The sequence below is a fragment of the Podarcis melisellensis genome, assembly GCF_964234715.1.
Source record: "Podarcis melisellensis genome assembly, chromosome: 10".
NCBI classification, from domain to species: Eukaryota; Metazoa; Chordata; class Lepidosauria; order Squamata; family Lacertidae; genus Podarcis; species Podarcis melisellensis.
The window spans coordinates 2,851,236-2,867,492 of record NC_138542.1 but is presented as its reverse complement, the minus strand read 5'-3'; the positions used below and the strand labels follow the sequence as shown (position 1 = coordinate 2,867,492).

The 16,257-nt window shown below is 45.3% G+C and overlaps 1 protein-coding gene across 3 annotated transcripts; it reads left to right on the top strand.

The window, feature by feature from the left end:
* Nucleotides 1–70: 70 nt before the first annotated feature.
* Nucleotides 71–16,256, top strand: DCLRE1C (DNA cross-link repair 1C). 3 transcript variants are annotated; one of them, XM_081927709.1, is made up of 14 exons: nt 71–234; nt 1,248–1,299; nt 2,459–2,543; nt 3,630–3,689; nt 4,516–4,571; nt 5,653–5,754; nt 6,207–6,279; nt 6,763–6,903; nt 7,062–7,163; nt 10,225–10,361; nt 11,074–11,128; nt 12,688–12,776; nt 13,388–13,488; nt 14,201–16,256. In XM_081927709.1, exons 1-14 carry the CDS (start codon nt 126–128, stop codon nt 15,196–15,198), a joined length of 2,160 nt encoding a protein of 719 aa, XP_081783835.1. In that variant the 5' UTR covers nt 71–125; the 3' UTR covers nt 15,199–16,256. The 3 variants fall into 3 exon arrangements, with proteins under 3 accessions (XP_081783835.1, XP_081783836.1, XP_081783837.1); XM_081927710.1 differs by lacking the exons at nt 71–234; nt 1,248–1,299 and having other exon boundaries at nt 2,453–2,543; nt 3,630–3,684; XM_081927711.1 differs by lacking the exons at nt 71–234; nt 1,248–1,299; nt 2,459–2,543; nt 3,630–3,689 and adding an exon at nt 4,089–4,157.
* The last annotated feature ends 1 nt before the right edge of the window (nt 16,257 follows it).

Below are 16,257 nucleotides of genomic sequence, written 5' to 3'. Positions count from 1 at the left end.
GGCCAATGGGGGCGGCGGCGCGGAAAGGAGCCTGGCGGAAGTGGCCTCGGCGGAAGAGCCGGAAGGGAGTTCGGCGGACCCTTCCGGCCGCCCCGCAGCCCCGCCGCCTTGGGTCCGGCGGCGCCATGAGCAGCTTCGGCGGGAGGATGCGCGAGTATCCCCGGCTCTCCATCGACCGCTTCGACCGCGAGAACCTCCGCGCCAGGGCCTATTTCCTGTCTCACTGCCACAAAGGTCCGCTCCTGCTGCTGCTGCTGCTTCGCCGTTTCCCTTTCCTCCTCCTCCTCCTCCCCCGCCCTCACAACAGCCCTGCGAGGAGGCCCCGCTGAGAGGCAGCGACTGGCCCAGAGTCACAGCCCGGGGGCCGAGGGGGGACGAGCCCAGCACTCCAACCGCTACACCTCACAGCCCTTGGCTTATGCTGCCCCCCCCCAACATCCTTCCAGCCAGTGTTGGTCAACACCGAAGTAGAGAGCGCTTTGCTTTTGTTTTATTATTTTTCATTATTCTTACTATCCACTTAGCCTCGGGAAGAAAAGACTCACAGAGATGAGTGTCTTTGAGCACGCACCGAGTGCCATCCTTTCTTCTCAGAACTGCCCCCTTCATTGTGTTTCAAAAGGTGCTGCCTGCCTGGTTGAAACCAGCTGCTGGCAAAACTTTCCTGGCAAATCTCTGGTCCTGGACATGCTCTGCCTGCTGATCTGCGCCTGCCTCTGCTGACGCCCCAGAGCCCTTGTCCCTGAGCAGTAACAGGAGAAGTCTGTCCAGCTCCTGATACCTGCCAGTGCTGGGGTTACATTCCAGGGATATCGCATAAAGCCAAACTCACATAAAGTCAAAACATTTTGGGTTTAATGACAGGTGGGATTGATAAATTCTACCCCCCCATGCACTCCCCCCATTTTAATTTTTGTTTGTTTTAATTGCCAGGTGCATAAAGCTGAACCCACACAAGTTAAATGCGCATAAGTGGAGAGTTCCCTGTAATGGCATTCATTGCACACTTCAGGAGAAGGGGGAGGTTCTGAATTGGGCTGCAGTTCCTCAGACAGAAAAGGATCCCGTCCCCTGAGCAATTTGTGCTATTTCCTGAGCAACTGTTTTAGAAGATTCTGGGACAGGAGCATGATTTAACCCTGCTTCTCTGATCATGCTGACGCTTGTGTCTGTCCTTAGGCCCAAGACTGTTCTTAGCATGGCAGAGTTCTAAAATAATCTTCCTCTTTTAATATGTTAATATTTAGATCACATGAAAGGCCTGAGAGCACCTTCCCTAAAAAGAAGACTGGCATGCAGGTAATGAAAAGGGAGAAAGACGTGTGTGAGAATAGGCTGGGACCTGTGGTGAGTGAAGGGATAAGAAAGCATCAGCACCTTCTCAGGCTGATCTCCTTAAGGATGAGAAGAAACTTGTTTTTATTTTAAAGATGAAAGTTTAGCTTCTCATATTCTGCAACTAAATACAGTAATCTGTAATTTATAAAATGACCATAGTAGATTTACTGCATATACACCCTTTTGCTTTGTTTGTTACCTGAGTTCTTAGCATTCTGTCTGGGTCCTTAGTAAAAACTACAATTTCACTTCCATTTCTCCCATGTGGGTCAGTGTAGCTCAGATTCGAAGGATTTCTCCCTCCCCTTTCCTGCCCAGTTCTTAAATGTAGATTTAGGATTCATTTATCTATGTGTGTTTTACACTGCACTTTCTGCAGTGCATATTTTTACATGTCCTGAGAATTGTAGCCAACCTTTTCTATTTACCCCCTAAACGTACTCAGCTAATGCAGGGAAGGTGCTTGAATGTGGGATTCAAATCTTGGAAGATGAGTAGTTTGGGTAGAGCAGTGGTCAGCAACCTCTTTCAGCCGTGGGCCGGTCCCCCGTCCCTCAGACCATGTGGTGGGCCGGACTATATTTTGGGGGGGAAAATGAACAAATTTCTATGCCCCACAAATAACCCAGAGATGCATTTTAAATAAAAGCACACATTCTACTCATGTAAAAAGAGGTTGATTCCCGGACTGTCCATGGGCCGGATTGAGAAGGCAATTGGGCCTTAGGCATAGCTGTCAACGTTTCCCTTTTTTTAAGGGAAATTCCCTTATTCCGAATAGGATTCCTCACAAGAAAAAGGAAAAGTTGACAGCTATGGCCTTAGGTTGCCTACCCCTGGGGTAGAGGCAAAGTTGTCTAGCTAGCAAGTGTGTGGTGTCAGATGGGTGTCTTCTGTCTGTAGGCAGGGGAAGAGACTAAAGGGCATATAATACAGCAAATGATGTCTGGGATTGCTTACTTCTCCCTCCTTAAGTCACAGACACCTTTGCCATATCACAGACTTGCTTGTTGAAGGAGTTTGCAAGGAGGCATGGGAACTACCTTTTGTTTGATTTTTTGGATATTGGACAACCACCATTTGCTTTTTTGTGAGACATGTATCTCTTTTTTCTTCAAAGCTTAAAAGTTCGCTTGTATTGTTCACCAGTAACAAAGGAGTTGCTGCTAACTAATCCACGGTATAAATTTTGGGAGAATCACATTGTAAGTTGCCTCTTTTCATGTGTAGTTGAAGTAAACAGACACTATTAATGCATCTTAAAGCTGTTATAGCTAGCAATGTCAGCAAAAGATGAAGCTGCCATAATCCTAAGGACAGGCACCCCCAAACTCGGCCCTCCAGCTGTTTTGGGACTACAACTCCCATCATCCCTAGCTAACAGGGATGATGTCAGGGATGATGGGAATTGTATTCCCAAAACATCTGGAGGGCCACGTTTGGGGATGCCTGTCCCAGGTGGTGAAGCCCATTTAAACTGTGTTGTAGTCGTCATCTTTAATTTTAGTATGTCTGCTCTGAGTAAAACTCAATACCACCCTAAGCTTTACTTCGTTCACCTGTTGTGTCTTAAAATGAAATACAAAGGTGTATCCTGGGACTCCCTTCCTTTCTTTAGACTGCTCAGTCTCAGCTTCTCTCTGCCCTAGCAGAGCCACAGAAGGAGATGGTGGCTCAGGTCTCTTTATGCAGAGAGAACACCATGATAATAATAATAATAATAATAATAATAATAATAATAATAATAATAATAATAATTTATTTATATCCCGCCCTCCCCTGCCGAAGCCAGGCATTAGCATTTCATCTCAAGCTCCTGTCTGATATATGGTATGTTCCAGACTTTTTGTGGAGCTTCTGTTGGTGCAGAACAGAGGATTATTAGCGTCAAAGAAATTGTGGAACATGACTCAAAAAGAAAGAAACTTGGTGAAAAAAATTGTTTTTTTGAATGAGTCATATTTCTTCCTTTGCTGGGTCATGTTTTGCAAGAAGTACCCATTAACAGTTGCTTTTCGTAGATCTGAGATCCCTCAGCTGCATGTCCTCAGGCATTCTGTGGGGCCCACAACAGTTTCCATACAGGTTTCTTAGATTTTGACATACCCCCAGGCTCCAGAAAGTTGGGGAGCCTTGTCATAAGTTAATGGCTTACCTTCCACAGGCATGTGCTTGTCTCCTGATCCTAGCTATTACCATGCCATTAAAAAAATCTGTTTCGTACATGCTGTAAAAACAGTTCTCATCACCTATAATGTGCCTCTGTACATTTGTTTGTCTGTCTGCTGTAGGTTTCCATTGAAGTTGAAACTCCAACGCAGATTTCTCTGGTTGATGAAGCATCTGGTGAGGTAGTCAGTTATGTTGACTGTTTAACATTTTAATATTTCACCTAAGTAGGTAGGAGTGCTAGTTACTCTTTGCTCTGAAATTCCAATTTTGGCCAACAAAATGGAAGCCTGCTATCTATTTTACTTTCTCCTTGTTTGTCCTAATTTCCTCTCTCTTTTATACTGTGCTTTGAAGTCTTCAGGTTTCTCCTCTTTTCTGCATCTTTATAATAAAAGTATATGCTAATAGCATATGGCACAAGAACCCGTGCCACCAGGCAACTTCTAGCCCATGCACCCTATTGGCAGGTGTTTTTCAGGCACCACTAATCAGCTGGTGGTCTGTGCCTGCACAGCTCCTTGCACAGCACTTCCCAGCCGCCACTTCTCAGGACTTCCCCAGGGCTGGTGATCAGCAGATTGTCAGTGCTAGGGAAGCACTGGACATGTCTTGCCAGCACCATTTGAATTCACAGAGCAAGGGCAAAAGTGAGTTGTTGTGACATCAAGCGACTGACAGGTCAGCAACCTGTCTGTCTCCTCACCCGCCTGTCACACCTGGTGAGAGGGAGAGGTACGGAGATAAGGAGTGGACCCACTGGCCAGATTCCCATCCTTGATATAAATGAAAGTCAGGGGCAGGGCAAGAGCCTGTGAGACTGGTTTCTCCCCACCCCCCCAGGCCACAGGGTCCTATCCCCAGATGCCTTGCGCGCACAGGGTTCTGTTTCCCACCTCCTTGTCTTCACTCTGCACAGCAGCCAGGCAAAAACGATTCATTACAAAGTTAACATGAAACGAGTCAATGTCTGTGTGTCTTCCTTCCTTCCTTTGTGTCTCTTTCCAGAAAGAAGATTTAGTTGTAACGCTTCTGCCAGCCGGCCATTGCCCAGGATCAGTTATGTATGCATTTTTCTTGCCTTCAAATAATTAATGGAAATCAATATGAAAAATATATGTCACAGTGAGTTGTGGTTCTATAAGAATTAAACTGCAGTTATTTTATTTTGGATTTGTTTACCAAAGACTGACTTCCCCCACTTTCCGTCCCTGGTTATGGGCGTGGGGGCCTTTTAATGGGATGCCTTGGTCTCGCACACCCTGCCCAGGCAAAATTGCAGTTTGTATTAATATTTATTAATATTGATTAATGAGTTGGTCTTTCGACATAACATAGAATCAAACACAGTACAAAATAAGATTTAAAATACAATAAAAACAGAATAAACAAACGCATGGCAATGTTAGTTGAACCAGCAGCAGGTTGCAGAATGGGAGAGGGGGAAAGGTAGAGGGACTTAAATTTCTCTTTTGCCATCCTTTTCTGGTGGTTATTCTGAACCAAAAAGTGAAGCCAGGATTTGAGGCTGTTTCTGTAATTAAGAGAGAATCTCATTGGTGTTAGCTGCAGTTAATGCCAATGCTGATGGGAAATGAAACTGCAGTTACAGCTTGGGGGAACAGGGCCTTGTTTGGTTTTTTGTGAGAACTGGGGAGAGCCACAAGAGCGAATGCACACAGTTAAAAGCGTGATGAAGAAGAAGAAGAAGAAGAGTTTGGATTTGATATCCCGCCTTTCACTCCCTTTAAGGAGTCTCAAAGCGGCTCACATTCTCCTTTCCCTTCCTCCCCCACAACAAACACTCTGTGAGGTGAGTGGGGCTGAGAGACTTCAAGGAAGTGTGACTGGCCCAAGGTCACCCAGCAGCTGCATGTGGAGGAGCGGAGACGAGAACCCGGTTCCCCAGATTACAAGACTACCGCTCTCAACCACTACACCACACTGGCTCTCTGATAAGATACTTGGAGCATTACTCCTGTTTATATGCCTCTTCGTCCCGCTATGTGCAATCGTCTGCTGCCCAAGTTTCTTAGCCGAAAGCCAGTGCCATAGCCCACTCTCCTGGCTTTCACCATTCCATTATTCCGAAACCCAGCAAAACCCCCAATGCTGAAACTGACAGCAGTGCCTTTTCTCGTGCAGGTTTCTCTTCCAAGGTGAAAGTGGCACTGTGTTGTACACTGGGGATTTCAGACTTGCCAAGGGAGAAGTCGCCAGAATGGAACTTTTGCATTCGGGGAGCAGGTAATGGATTGTGGACCTTTCTGGTTTGGCTTTGTTGCCCTTGATTAGAGGGTCAGGTGCGTGACAGGCAGAACCCTGTTCTATTAACCCTTTGCAGGTACAATAACTTGTAAATGGTATGCTTTGCGCGTGAAAACCACTAAAACACACGGACCCTGAATGCAAACCTCTTAAATCTTTAGAGAGGAGTCACAGCTTTGGCCCAGGAGCTGACAGAAAGGAAACCCCAGAGCCTTAGTGCTTGCATATTGCCTTCCATGGCCACAGTGTGCCGTGGAGATTTGGGCACTGCTTTGGTAGGAAGTCTGCTTGGTTTCTTCTAGGTGCATTCATTTGTGAAGGCAAATGTCACCTTTTGGATGCCAACAGAAATATGAGTATGTTGCTGCATAACACGTGACTGATAGCACTGTGCCAAGCACAATCTTGAATATTGAATTTCTCTCTTACAGAGTGAAAGACATCCAGAGTGTGTATTTGGATACTACTTTCTGTGATCCCAAGTATTATCAGATCCCCAGCAGGGTAAGTACAATTTGAAGGAAGAGATTTTTTAAACAAACAAAAAACCCAACATGCAGCTTGCTTGCTTGGCCAGAATTCTGCTTGGGACTTTTAGCAGTCAACTTTTCAATGGGAACTGTAGTTTATTAGGGGTGCTGAGTGTTGGTAGGTGCCCATGTCCTCCTGGGGTGCTTTGACCTGACTGAAACTGTGTCGATGCCTATTTCTCAGCTGGATGGAGGACAGAGAGAAGGGGCAGGAGGGAGGGAGGGAGAAACATTTGACTTGTGTGTGCCTCTGGCCCTTCCCACTGCTGGTATGTGGACCCTGAAGCCCCACCCCCCGCCCATGTGGAAAGGCAGCCCTTGGCCAAAAGAGGCTTCCTACTCTGCCTGCACAAAGTGCTTGGTTTTAGTGGCCAAGGATCAGTTGTGGGCTCAACAGAACGCAAATCCGTTTAGATCTGCTATATGCGAATGCCCTGCAGTCTTTTTCCTTCAACAGGAAGAATGTATGAAAGGCATATTAGAGTTAGTGCAAAGCTGGATCACCCTCAGTCCTTATCATGTGGTGTGGCTGAACTGCAAAGCAGCTTATGGATATGAGTATTTGTTCACAAATCTCAGCGAGGAGCTTGGAGTTAAGGTAAGATTGTCGTTCTGAATACAACCCCTTTCTGAATGGAGCACAACCATGATCCCTCCTCCCCACCGCAAGGCAAATTCCTTGAGAAGGAGAAGCTTGCTGTCTCTTTTCTCAGTTAATCTACAACAGCACTAATAATGGCAAACTTAATTTCCTAGGTGCACGTGAACAAATTGGAAATGTTTAAAAACATGCCAGAAATCCTCTACCACATCACCTCCAGTCGGCACACTCAGATTCATGCCTGTCGCCATCCAAGGGTGCGTATCTGTCAGCAATTGACACCCCCCCTTGGGTGTTAAGTGCTAATGCCCCTGGGGGCTCCATGTTAAATAAGAGTCTGGCTTTGAAGAAACCAAGGAGATGTTTGGCCAAAGCAGCTTTAATATTCTTATTTGGGGGGAAGGTTTACTTTCCTATGGCTTTTCTAAAACGACTATTCGCAGCACCATAAAATGCACTAAACCAAAACAAAACTAAAGCACAGATGACAGTAAAGTATCACTTTTAAAAACCCATCAAGGACTTCCGGGTTGGCGCCATCGCCGAATGGCGGACTCCCTCCGAGCTCCGGAGGGAGCCTGCTCGGCAGGGGTTGGGTCCTCCCGCGCCGGCGACGCGGGGACCCTCAAAAACCATGGGCGCTGAAACCCATGGACATGGTGACTCGGCTGGCACCTTTTTAAGCCCCCCCCCCGATCCGCGAAGGAGCCTTTTTAAAGGCTGCGGAACGGGTGGCGGGGGGGGGTGCTTTGAGTACTCCGCTTCCCCTGCCGAGCGAAGCCGCATGCCATTCGACGGAGAGCGCTGACTTCTTCCATTGGAAATTCGGACTCAAAGTATAACCCGTGAGTAATTGGAACTTGGATTAAAAAGGACTAAATTTATAAAAAATTTGGAACGAGCGGGGAGGGCGTAAAAAGGAAGTCAGCCCCCCCCCCTGTTGTAGAGGAGCTAAAGCAAAGGACTTAACATCTAAGATCGAGCGCAAGCCTATTTTGAAAAAGTTATTAAATTTCGCGATGGAAAATTATAAGACTGTGCTGGAGGAGAATAGTGGAAGTGAATCAAAAAGCAACCCCCCCACGGAACCTGGGAGCGTTTTAGTTAGAGCGCCCGGAGAAGACAAGGAGAGGTTTTGACAGCTGTCAAAGAGCTGTCAAAGCAGAAGAACAAAAAAGAACTTTGTTGCAAGGACTTTACCGGTTACATTTGTTATAATTTGGATTTAGAATGTTTAAAACAAGGAATACTAAGTTAATATGATTGCTGGTTGTGATCTGGAAGGGAACTGAGTTATTGCAATCCACCTAGAGGAGCTGAGGGATATTACAAGTTGTCAGCATTGAATTTGAACAGAACTCTTTATCTCCTGGGAAACTGCAGAAATGGAACACTATTTTGGCTACAGAGGCTCATACATGCAAAGCAGACAATAGACTTATATATTGAAAAATGGAAGGGACTTGGCATCATGTTTGGTTCCTGAATAACAGAGCCTTTGCAGAGGAATTTAGAGACTTTTTGAATTGGAACATCTGTGCAGGAAAATAGGAAAAGAAAAGGAGGGGAAAAAGAGGAGACAGATCAACAAGAACAACAAGAACAATTAACAACTGGACAAAGTTGGAAGCGGGAACATTTGGAACATCTAGACTTGAAAAAGTATAAAGAAGTAAAATTGGAGTTTTCACTCCCAAGTATATAAAAGTCTGGATGGAAAAAATGGGCCTTTTTGAGACAGACTCCTTCCAAGATCGGATATATAAAATTAAAAATGACTGGTAAAGGACTATGGTTTAAAAAAAAATGTGGGAGCTCCAGGAAGACATCAGATTCGAGAAATATTGGGGACGCAACCGGGGAAAGGGGGAGGGAAATTTGGAATCCAAAGGTTGTAAAACTATATTTTATCTTATTATATTTTAATCTATTATGTATTTTAAAGGGGAGAACGCGTGGAAGGGACTAAGTCGATTTTAGGAGGTGGGCAAATATTTTTAAAATTGGGATAATGACAATAAGTCTAAAATTTGGGATAAGAAATTGCTGAACTTATTTGTAAGAATTGGAATGCAAGAGGGGGAGGGGAGGGGAAGTCTTGGAAAGATGATATGGAAAATAAGATTCTAAATTGGGATGCTTTGTTTTTTATATTGTTATAATTGGAAATGCCTAATAAATATTATTCAAAATAAAAACCCATCAAGGAAGCTATTAGACTGGTTCCCCCTCTTCCACCCCTGAAAACACCACTCTGAAGGTCAGTCCTGGGCTGGCTGAGTGGAAGGGCTGCAGCTCAGGGACAGCACACAAGCTCTGCAGGTCAACCCCTGGCACATCTGGGTAGAGCTGTCTGCTGCCTAAAATACCAGAGAGCTGCCAGTCAGAGTCAGCAACACTGAGCGAGGTGGAGCAGTAGTCTGACTTGGTGTAAGGTAGCTTGCTGTGTACCTTCAAGGGGAGGGCATTCCAGGAATGGTTGCCACCTCTGAACAGCTGCTCCTGAACCCCAGCTGATCCCAGAGGAAACTTCAGGGAGGCATGTGTTGGTGGGAAAGTACCTTGCAATCTGCAGGATCCAGGCTGCTTAAGGGCTTAGAGATGCTACTCAGCACCTCCAATTGAGCCCAAAAGCACATCAAGTGCATTCAAAGCATGTCCGGTGCCAGGAGCATAGAGGGAAGCTACATTTCTTCATAGATGTGATACTAAGTGCTGGGGGTGAGGGAGGAGTGCTGAGCTCCCCTCATTGTGCGATGCTCCTCAAAATATTGCAAAGACCTCCCTCCACTCACGTTTTAGATGCATGAAAGAACACACATGGCTGCCCAATAGAGCTGGGCAATATGGTGACACATTGGATGGGCTTCTCTCTTCATGGTCCCTATCCTGTATGAAGCTAGGCATCTAGGTGATTTTGCATCTGTTTGAAACAGGTTTTATGTATGTACTTTTAATTCTCTCAGGGTTTAATTGTATTTTAATGCTTGAATTTTCTGTTTTTAGCAGTATTTGTTTTTATCTGTAAGCTGCCTTCAGTCTCCTCAGGGGAAAAGGTAGAAATGAATAGGTTATAATATTAGAATAACGTAAGAACTCTGGTGCTCTGTCTCCACTAGGTGGGCAGTCTGTGCACAGGAGGCAGCCAGTATTGGGGTGTGTGTGTGTGTGTGTGTGTGTGTGTGTGTGTGTTTCCATGTCTCACAGGGAAGCAGAGGAAGGTAGTAGGTAAAAGAATTTGCGGAGTTACATTAGGTATTGAAAAAAGGGTGTGCTTGATCTGCCCGGGTGCTACAGTTAATGCTGTCTCTATGATAGGATGATGAAATGTTCCGAGGGAACAGGTTGCCTTGTGGTGTGATTTCTCAGAATGGAAAGCGGCTGCACATAATTAGCGTCAAGCCATCCACAATGTGGTTTGGAGAGAGGACAAGGAAAACGAATGTAATAGTGAGGCAAGTACTCTTTTCAATTATTATTTTTTTAAAAAAATTCTCAACCAGTCCAGAGCATGGAGCAGCTACTCTGCCTGACTCCATTCAAGGTGTTGCTGCCAGTAAATAAAGCACTAAGTGACCTAATTGCGAATGCAAGAGAGGGCTTTCTCTCTTCCAGAGGAGATCAGGCAGTCCCAGCCCACGCTCAAGTGAAACTTGAGGGCACTGTTATTTGGGAGAGGATAGGCACATTTAGGTGCTGCAGTTTTTGTCACTTTGATTATTGTATATAGTTTCCTTGGATTTTATGTTGATAGCTGCCCTGGCACACATGGCAGAATATAGATAAATACAGGTATCTTTATGTAGGTGTGCAGCATGCCTCTGCAACTGAAAAAGGTCCCTATAGGGTCTTGCAATGATGAGTAATAAGGTGGTCCCTGCCCTCCGACATGATCTAAAACACACGGCACAAAACGAAAGTGGGGGAAGAACCAGCCTTGGGCACAAGTTACTAGTTTTAAAGTTCTTCCCTAGTGTTTTCGCTGCCCTTAAAGGCTTGCAGGAACAAGGTGCTCCTTCTCTGGCCTGTGGGGGGGGGGGGCTGGCTGGCCTCCCGCTTTCCGTGATATTCTTCCAGGAAGGCAGGATATCAATTTTTATATGTGATCTGCTTTTTTATTAAGGTGCTGTTCACATATTGATAATTTAATTTCTGGTTTCTGCTTAGGACTGGGGAGAGTTCATACAGAGCTTGCTTTTCCTTCCACTCTTCTTACAGCGAGGTATGTATAGTATTTGTTTTGTAAAATGAACCCCTTTTACATTATACAGAGCAGCCTTTACAAGATTTTATATTTAGATTTTGTAGCCTTTATAGGATGCACTTTGGGGGTTAGTAAAAGTACAATAATGATTATTCTTCATCTTTATGAAGCACGTTGAAGCCGCTATATCAGTGTTTCCCAAACTTTTTTGGGCAACGGCACACCTGTTTACTGAAAAAAAATCTCACGGCACACCACCATTAAAGCCCCGCCCCGTGACGTCAGCGCGCAGCGTCACGCCGGGAGGGACGCACGAAAGTGAAAGTTTTTTCCCTCCCCCTTGCCGGGGAACCTCCAAGCTTTGGGGGTGGGAGGAGGCAGCAGAGCGAGGGACTGAGGGACGGCGGCAACTGAGGCGGCGGCGGCTGTTGTGGTGGTGGCGGCGATAGCGGGCGGAGGAGGGGGCGGCGGCGGGGCTTGAGGAGCCGTCGCCGGGAGTTGCTGCTGCTGTTGTTGCTGCTGCTGCCCGGACATGCCGGCCTCCTCCTCCTCCGCTGTCTCGCGCTCCTCCCTTTTGCACGCGCTGCCCCGCCGCTCGGCACCACCACCGCGGAGCCGCCCCCGGCTCGACGCGGATCCTCGCCGCCGCCGCCTCTCACCGCCCGACTCGCCCGCCTCCCTCCCACGGCACACCAGCCAATGTCTGACGGCACAGTAGTGTGCCGCGGAACACCGGTTGGGAAACACTGCGCTATATGTTATCTTGGTAATCCTGATAACATCCCTTTGAGGTCAGCTGGTATTTTCTCTATTTTATAGGCAAGGACTCAGGGTGAGGAGGATGTAGCATGCCTAGGGAAGCCCCTCTTTTCTCTCATAGCTGAAAGGAGACTTGAACCAGAAACTTTGTAGCTTGCTGTCTTTGACTCGGCCCTGAGGCTCCACAACCTGAAATAGGCAAAGGGAACCAAGTATTAATAAACGTCCATATATTTCACATGCCCCATGAATGGCTGATTGTTTTCTGACACTTGCTGCATGAGAAAGCGGCAGCACCTGCCTCCTGGTAGGAATGTCCACAATAGCAGGTGCTGATTCAGAGTGTGTTGTCCATCACATTTGGAGTCTGCCCGTCATCCAAGGATTCCTGCTTCATTTAAGCCCCTTAATGACCTGCTGGCTTCACCCCACTGAAGTGGAACTTGAGAGATAAAAAGTGGCAACCTTAAATGGATGCGTATGTCAGAGAGAAAAGCTACAGATGTCTGAGCAAAGGGGTCCTCATGCCTGCTGGGGCCATTCTACAAGCACAGCAGTCTTGTGCGCAAATCAGAATGCTGATGGAGCTTTGACTGGAGATGGTGACGTGGTGAGACACAGTGCCAGCGTGGTGCAGGGGGCAGAATTGGAACTGGAGTCATTTACCATGTCGGCTATGAGAGTTTTTCGCTCTCAGCCTCATTTCTTTGTAAAAAGAAAAAAAAGCCTCTCAAAGCAATAGCAAATCACAGCACAAAAAGGACTGCAAGCCAGGTTTAAATGCAGAAATTAATTCCTCCTCCAATCCTATTTTGCAGATTCAGGATTTCTTGAGCTACATTCGCCCGGTGAATGTGTATCCCAATGTAATTCCAGTAGGTGTGACAGAAGACAAACTTATGGAAATGTAAGTTACTGTCTTTTTCTCTGGCTCTTTGCTGCAAAGATGTTTTCTAACTAGTGTTAAGACTGACACTGCCTTGTATGACTTATTTATCTGTTATGCCCACTGAAACTGCTCAATTGAGAAAGCTTTATTCCTTGTAGTAATTTTCCATCTCTGCTCTGCATAGTAAAACAACATGCTGTCATTGTCCATATTCACAAGTGAAAGCCATCTTCATTATGAAAGCAGCATCCTGTTTCTGCTGTCTAGTAACATCAGGGAGAGGAGCCTAGGCTCTAGATAAAGAAATATGTTTACATCAGTTTTATATAGATCTATTTTTATAGATCTATTTTTATGACACAACCATACAGTAGTAATTCATTGTATTGTACAGTAGTAATTCATTCATCTTGGGCCTGGGTTGGGCATCCCCCCCTCCTTCCATAATTATAAAGTACTTCTGGTTATCTTAGCAGGGTTGTTGGTTGTTGTTTTTTCATTGAACACCTGAATTTTTGTAAAGTTCAGTGTAGTATGCAAGTGATCTGAATTTGCTGAATATTAAAGAGGAACTAATGAATGTTTCAGAAGTCTAAAGAGCTACAAAATTCTGTATTGCTTCTTCTCAGCTTAAAGCCATTATGTACATCATACAACAAAAATAACGAGCTGAAATATAAACCACTTGGAGCACTGAAGAGAACCAAACCCTCAGAAATAACAGACACAGGTAAGAGAAAGGCGAGTTTTTCTCTCTTCCGTGTCAGATGGAGATGGCAAAGGAAAGGACTCCTTTGGTTTTGAAGCAGTAAATCATGTTTATTGCATGATTATGTCATCTCTCTAATGAACTTACTACATTTTTAAATTTCACTTGCATCTCACCCTCTAACCAACTCAACACAGCATGCATAGTTGCTGTCCACCCTCCAGCTTACATTTCCAACACCCCTGTGGGACTTAGACTAAGTGAACATGACTAACCTCAGGTCACCCAGGAAACTTCGTAGCTTTAGACAGGGATTTTGCTCAGGGTTCCCAAGTCCTAGTCTGACATTCTCTACCTGTACCCTATCTCCCAAGTATCACAGTGTCTCCCAGTGAGTTGTCACCCTGGTTAGCTTGGAGTCCAACAGTCCAAACATCGGTTTACAGCCTCATAGGCTGCTCTGCTGATTCAAGCATGCAACAGAATCCTGGACTGTACCCGTTCCGATGAGGGAATTGTAGACAAAAGCACACCAATGGTAAATCTCGTAGAAAATAGCTGGGAGAAGTTAGGCAACCTGTTCCTTCATGCTGTGGTTTAGAAGGCCCCTCCCCCCAAATGCTTGGAAGCTTTATAATCCAGGAAAAGGTGTCTTATGATGGTAAGGGATTTGGAGATTGGCTTCAAGCCATCTTACTACCTTCTCATGTTCCTGGGTTTTTTATTTTGACAGATGGTGGGAGTGATGATCTCTTTGATACAGAATTGATTCCTATAAGATACAAGATTCCAAAACTTCTCCCAGACATGACAGCATCTGAAAATAGGCCCCTTCCTGATAACCATCAAGATGACAGTGACAAAACAAGTTATAGGGCAACTTCCATGCCAGCCCCTTTGAAGGTAGATTTCATAGAGTGTGAGGAATCCAATGGTGAAGATGACGATGAGGAAGAATTGGAGAAAGACATGGTTCTAGATGAACTTCTACCACCCAGTGCAGAGTCTGCCACTGTGTTGCCGAATCCAGGATTGGTCTGTTCAGAGCCCACTTGCAAACAAAATGAGGACCTGGAAGTGCCCAAGTGGGATGCCTACTTTAAGCGACATGTGGAAGACACAGAGACCTCTGAACACGAGGACTATGCTCCAGCTCCCACAGATTCTAGTGAGCCTCAGTCCCCCAACCTGTTCAGCGATAATGAGGATTTTAGTGATTCTACTCACATCTCCTCCCAAAACTCTTCTCAGTCAACGCACATATCTGAACAAGGTAGCCAAGGGTGGGACAGTCTGGCGGATACTGTGCTCATTTCCCCACAAGAGAGAAAGACTTTTGAGTCCAGCCCTTTAAAGAGAGGAGCAGAGCGAGCAACGCTTTACACATCTTGTTTCCCTGCTGGGGAAAACCGAACAGACATGCAGAGTTGCAAGGCTTTGGCTCACAGTGCACCTTCTACAAACAGTATTAAGTCGGATCGCCAAGGCAGAGCTCAGGAGGCAAGTGCAGCAGCAGCAGCAGCAGCTACTCTGACGCCAAGTGTGGAGGCTGAATCAACTCCGGAGAGGGGCAAACAAGGGAGTTCAGGGCTGCTCAAGCCTGAGGACCAACTAGAGTCTCAGAGCTCTTCTGACTTTGAAATCCCCTCCACCCCCGAGACAGAGGTTCCTAAACCAGACCAGCTGTGCAGCCTGTACAAGAAGCTGGCAGCAGGGGAAAGTCTGCTCTGATCAGGAAGCAAAAAGAGCTATCAACTTTTTTTCTGTCATGAATGAATGATGTTATTCCTCAAATCATGTATTTTGATAGTTGACCATGTGCCATTTGAATTTTTGCTTTTGTAACTTCTAATTTTTATACTGAAAATGCAAACTATGATTCTGTTTTTATAGGAAGTTGCTTCATTCACACTGAGAGAAACTGGAAATCTAATTGAACCATTTGCACTCTGAATTTTAGGGTTCTACAATAGAAGTGAGATTTGATATGACCTTGGCAATCCTTTTGGAAACCATGTCTTTAAAGTCTGCTTGGATTTTAGTTTCTCTTTTCTGTGATCATTCTAACACTTTAATACAGATACCACTAAAACTTTCTATAACCCACACAATGTTTCCTAGTCTTTTTTACCAGCAGAACAAAGCTGCCATTATTTAAAATTCTCCCTTATCCTTAAGGTCTGTTAATCTGTTCTTTGCTTCAACTATTAGTCCAAAAGCAGTAGCACCTTCATATACATCTTACTGCTTTGGGGCCAACCTGTGTTCACAAAGGACACTACCGTACCATTTTGAAAATAAAAAACTATAGCCCAATTGGGAGGCAAGAAAATGTTTAACAAAAATAGGCAAAGACTGGTTGCTGTAACAGTGTTCAGGTCATGGGTTTGACACAATCAGCAACTTTCCTCCCTTCTCACTTATCTTCCCAAATAAATGCTCAGATGTTTACTAGCCAAAACTAGCTGGGCTTGACACAAGCTCTGGCATTCAGAGGAGTCCTAGAGGGTTGTGAGCGGAGGAACCATCCAGGCATAAAGGTTGCCTCTTGGACAAGAACACAAGAAGTGGAGCCCGTCTTGATTATTTCCATCGTTTAAGGTATATGTTGGGTTTTATGAACTCTTCTTTACTCTCACCCCTTATCTGTCAGTTGCCATGTATAAAACTCTAGCTCCCCTATGAAATATTTTCTGCAGCTCATTGCTGAATGCACAACTGTTACCAGTTTCCTCTTAAGACTGTAATGACTCAACTTTTCCATTTTCCAAAGATGTATGCAGACTCCAT

What these genes read in the sequence shown, in the direction of transcription:
- DCLRE1C (XM_081927709.1), top strand. Translation starts at nt 126, where the DNA reads ATGAGCAGCTTCGGCGGGAGGATGCGCGAGTATCCCCGGCTCTCCATC. An exon ending in CCTGTCTCACTGCCACAAAG is followed by an intron (nt 235 to 1,247) that starts GTCCGCTCCTGC and finishes GTTAATATTTAG; the next exon opens with ATCACATGAAAGGCCTGAGA. An exon ending in TTGATGAAGCATCTGGTGAG is followed by an intron (nt 3,690 to 4,515) that starts GTAGTCAGTTAT and finishes GTCTCTTTCCAG; the next exon opens with AAAGAAGATTTAGTTGTAAC.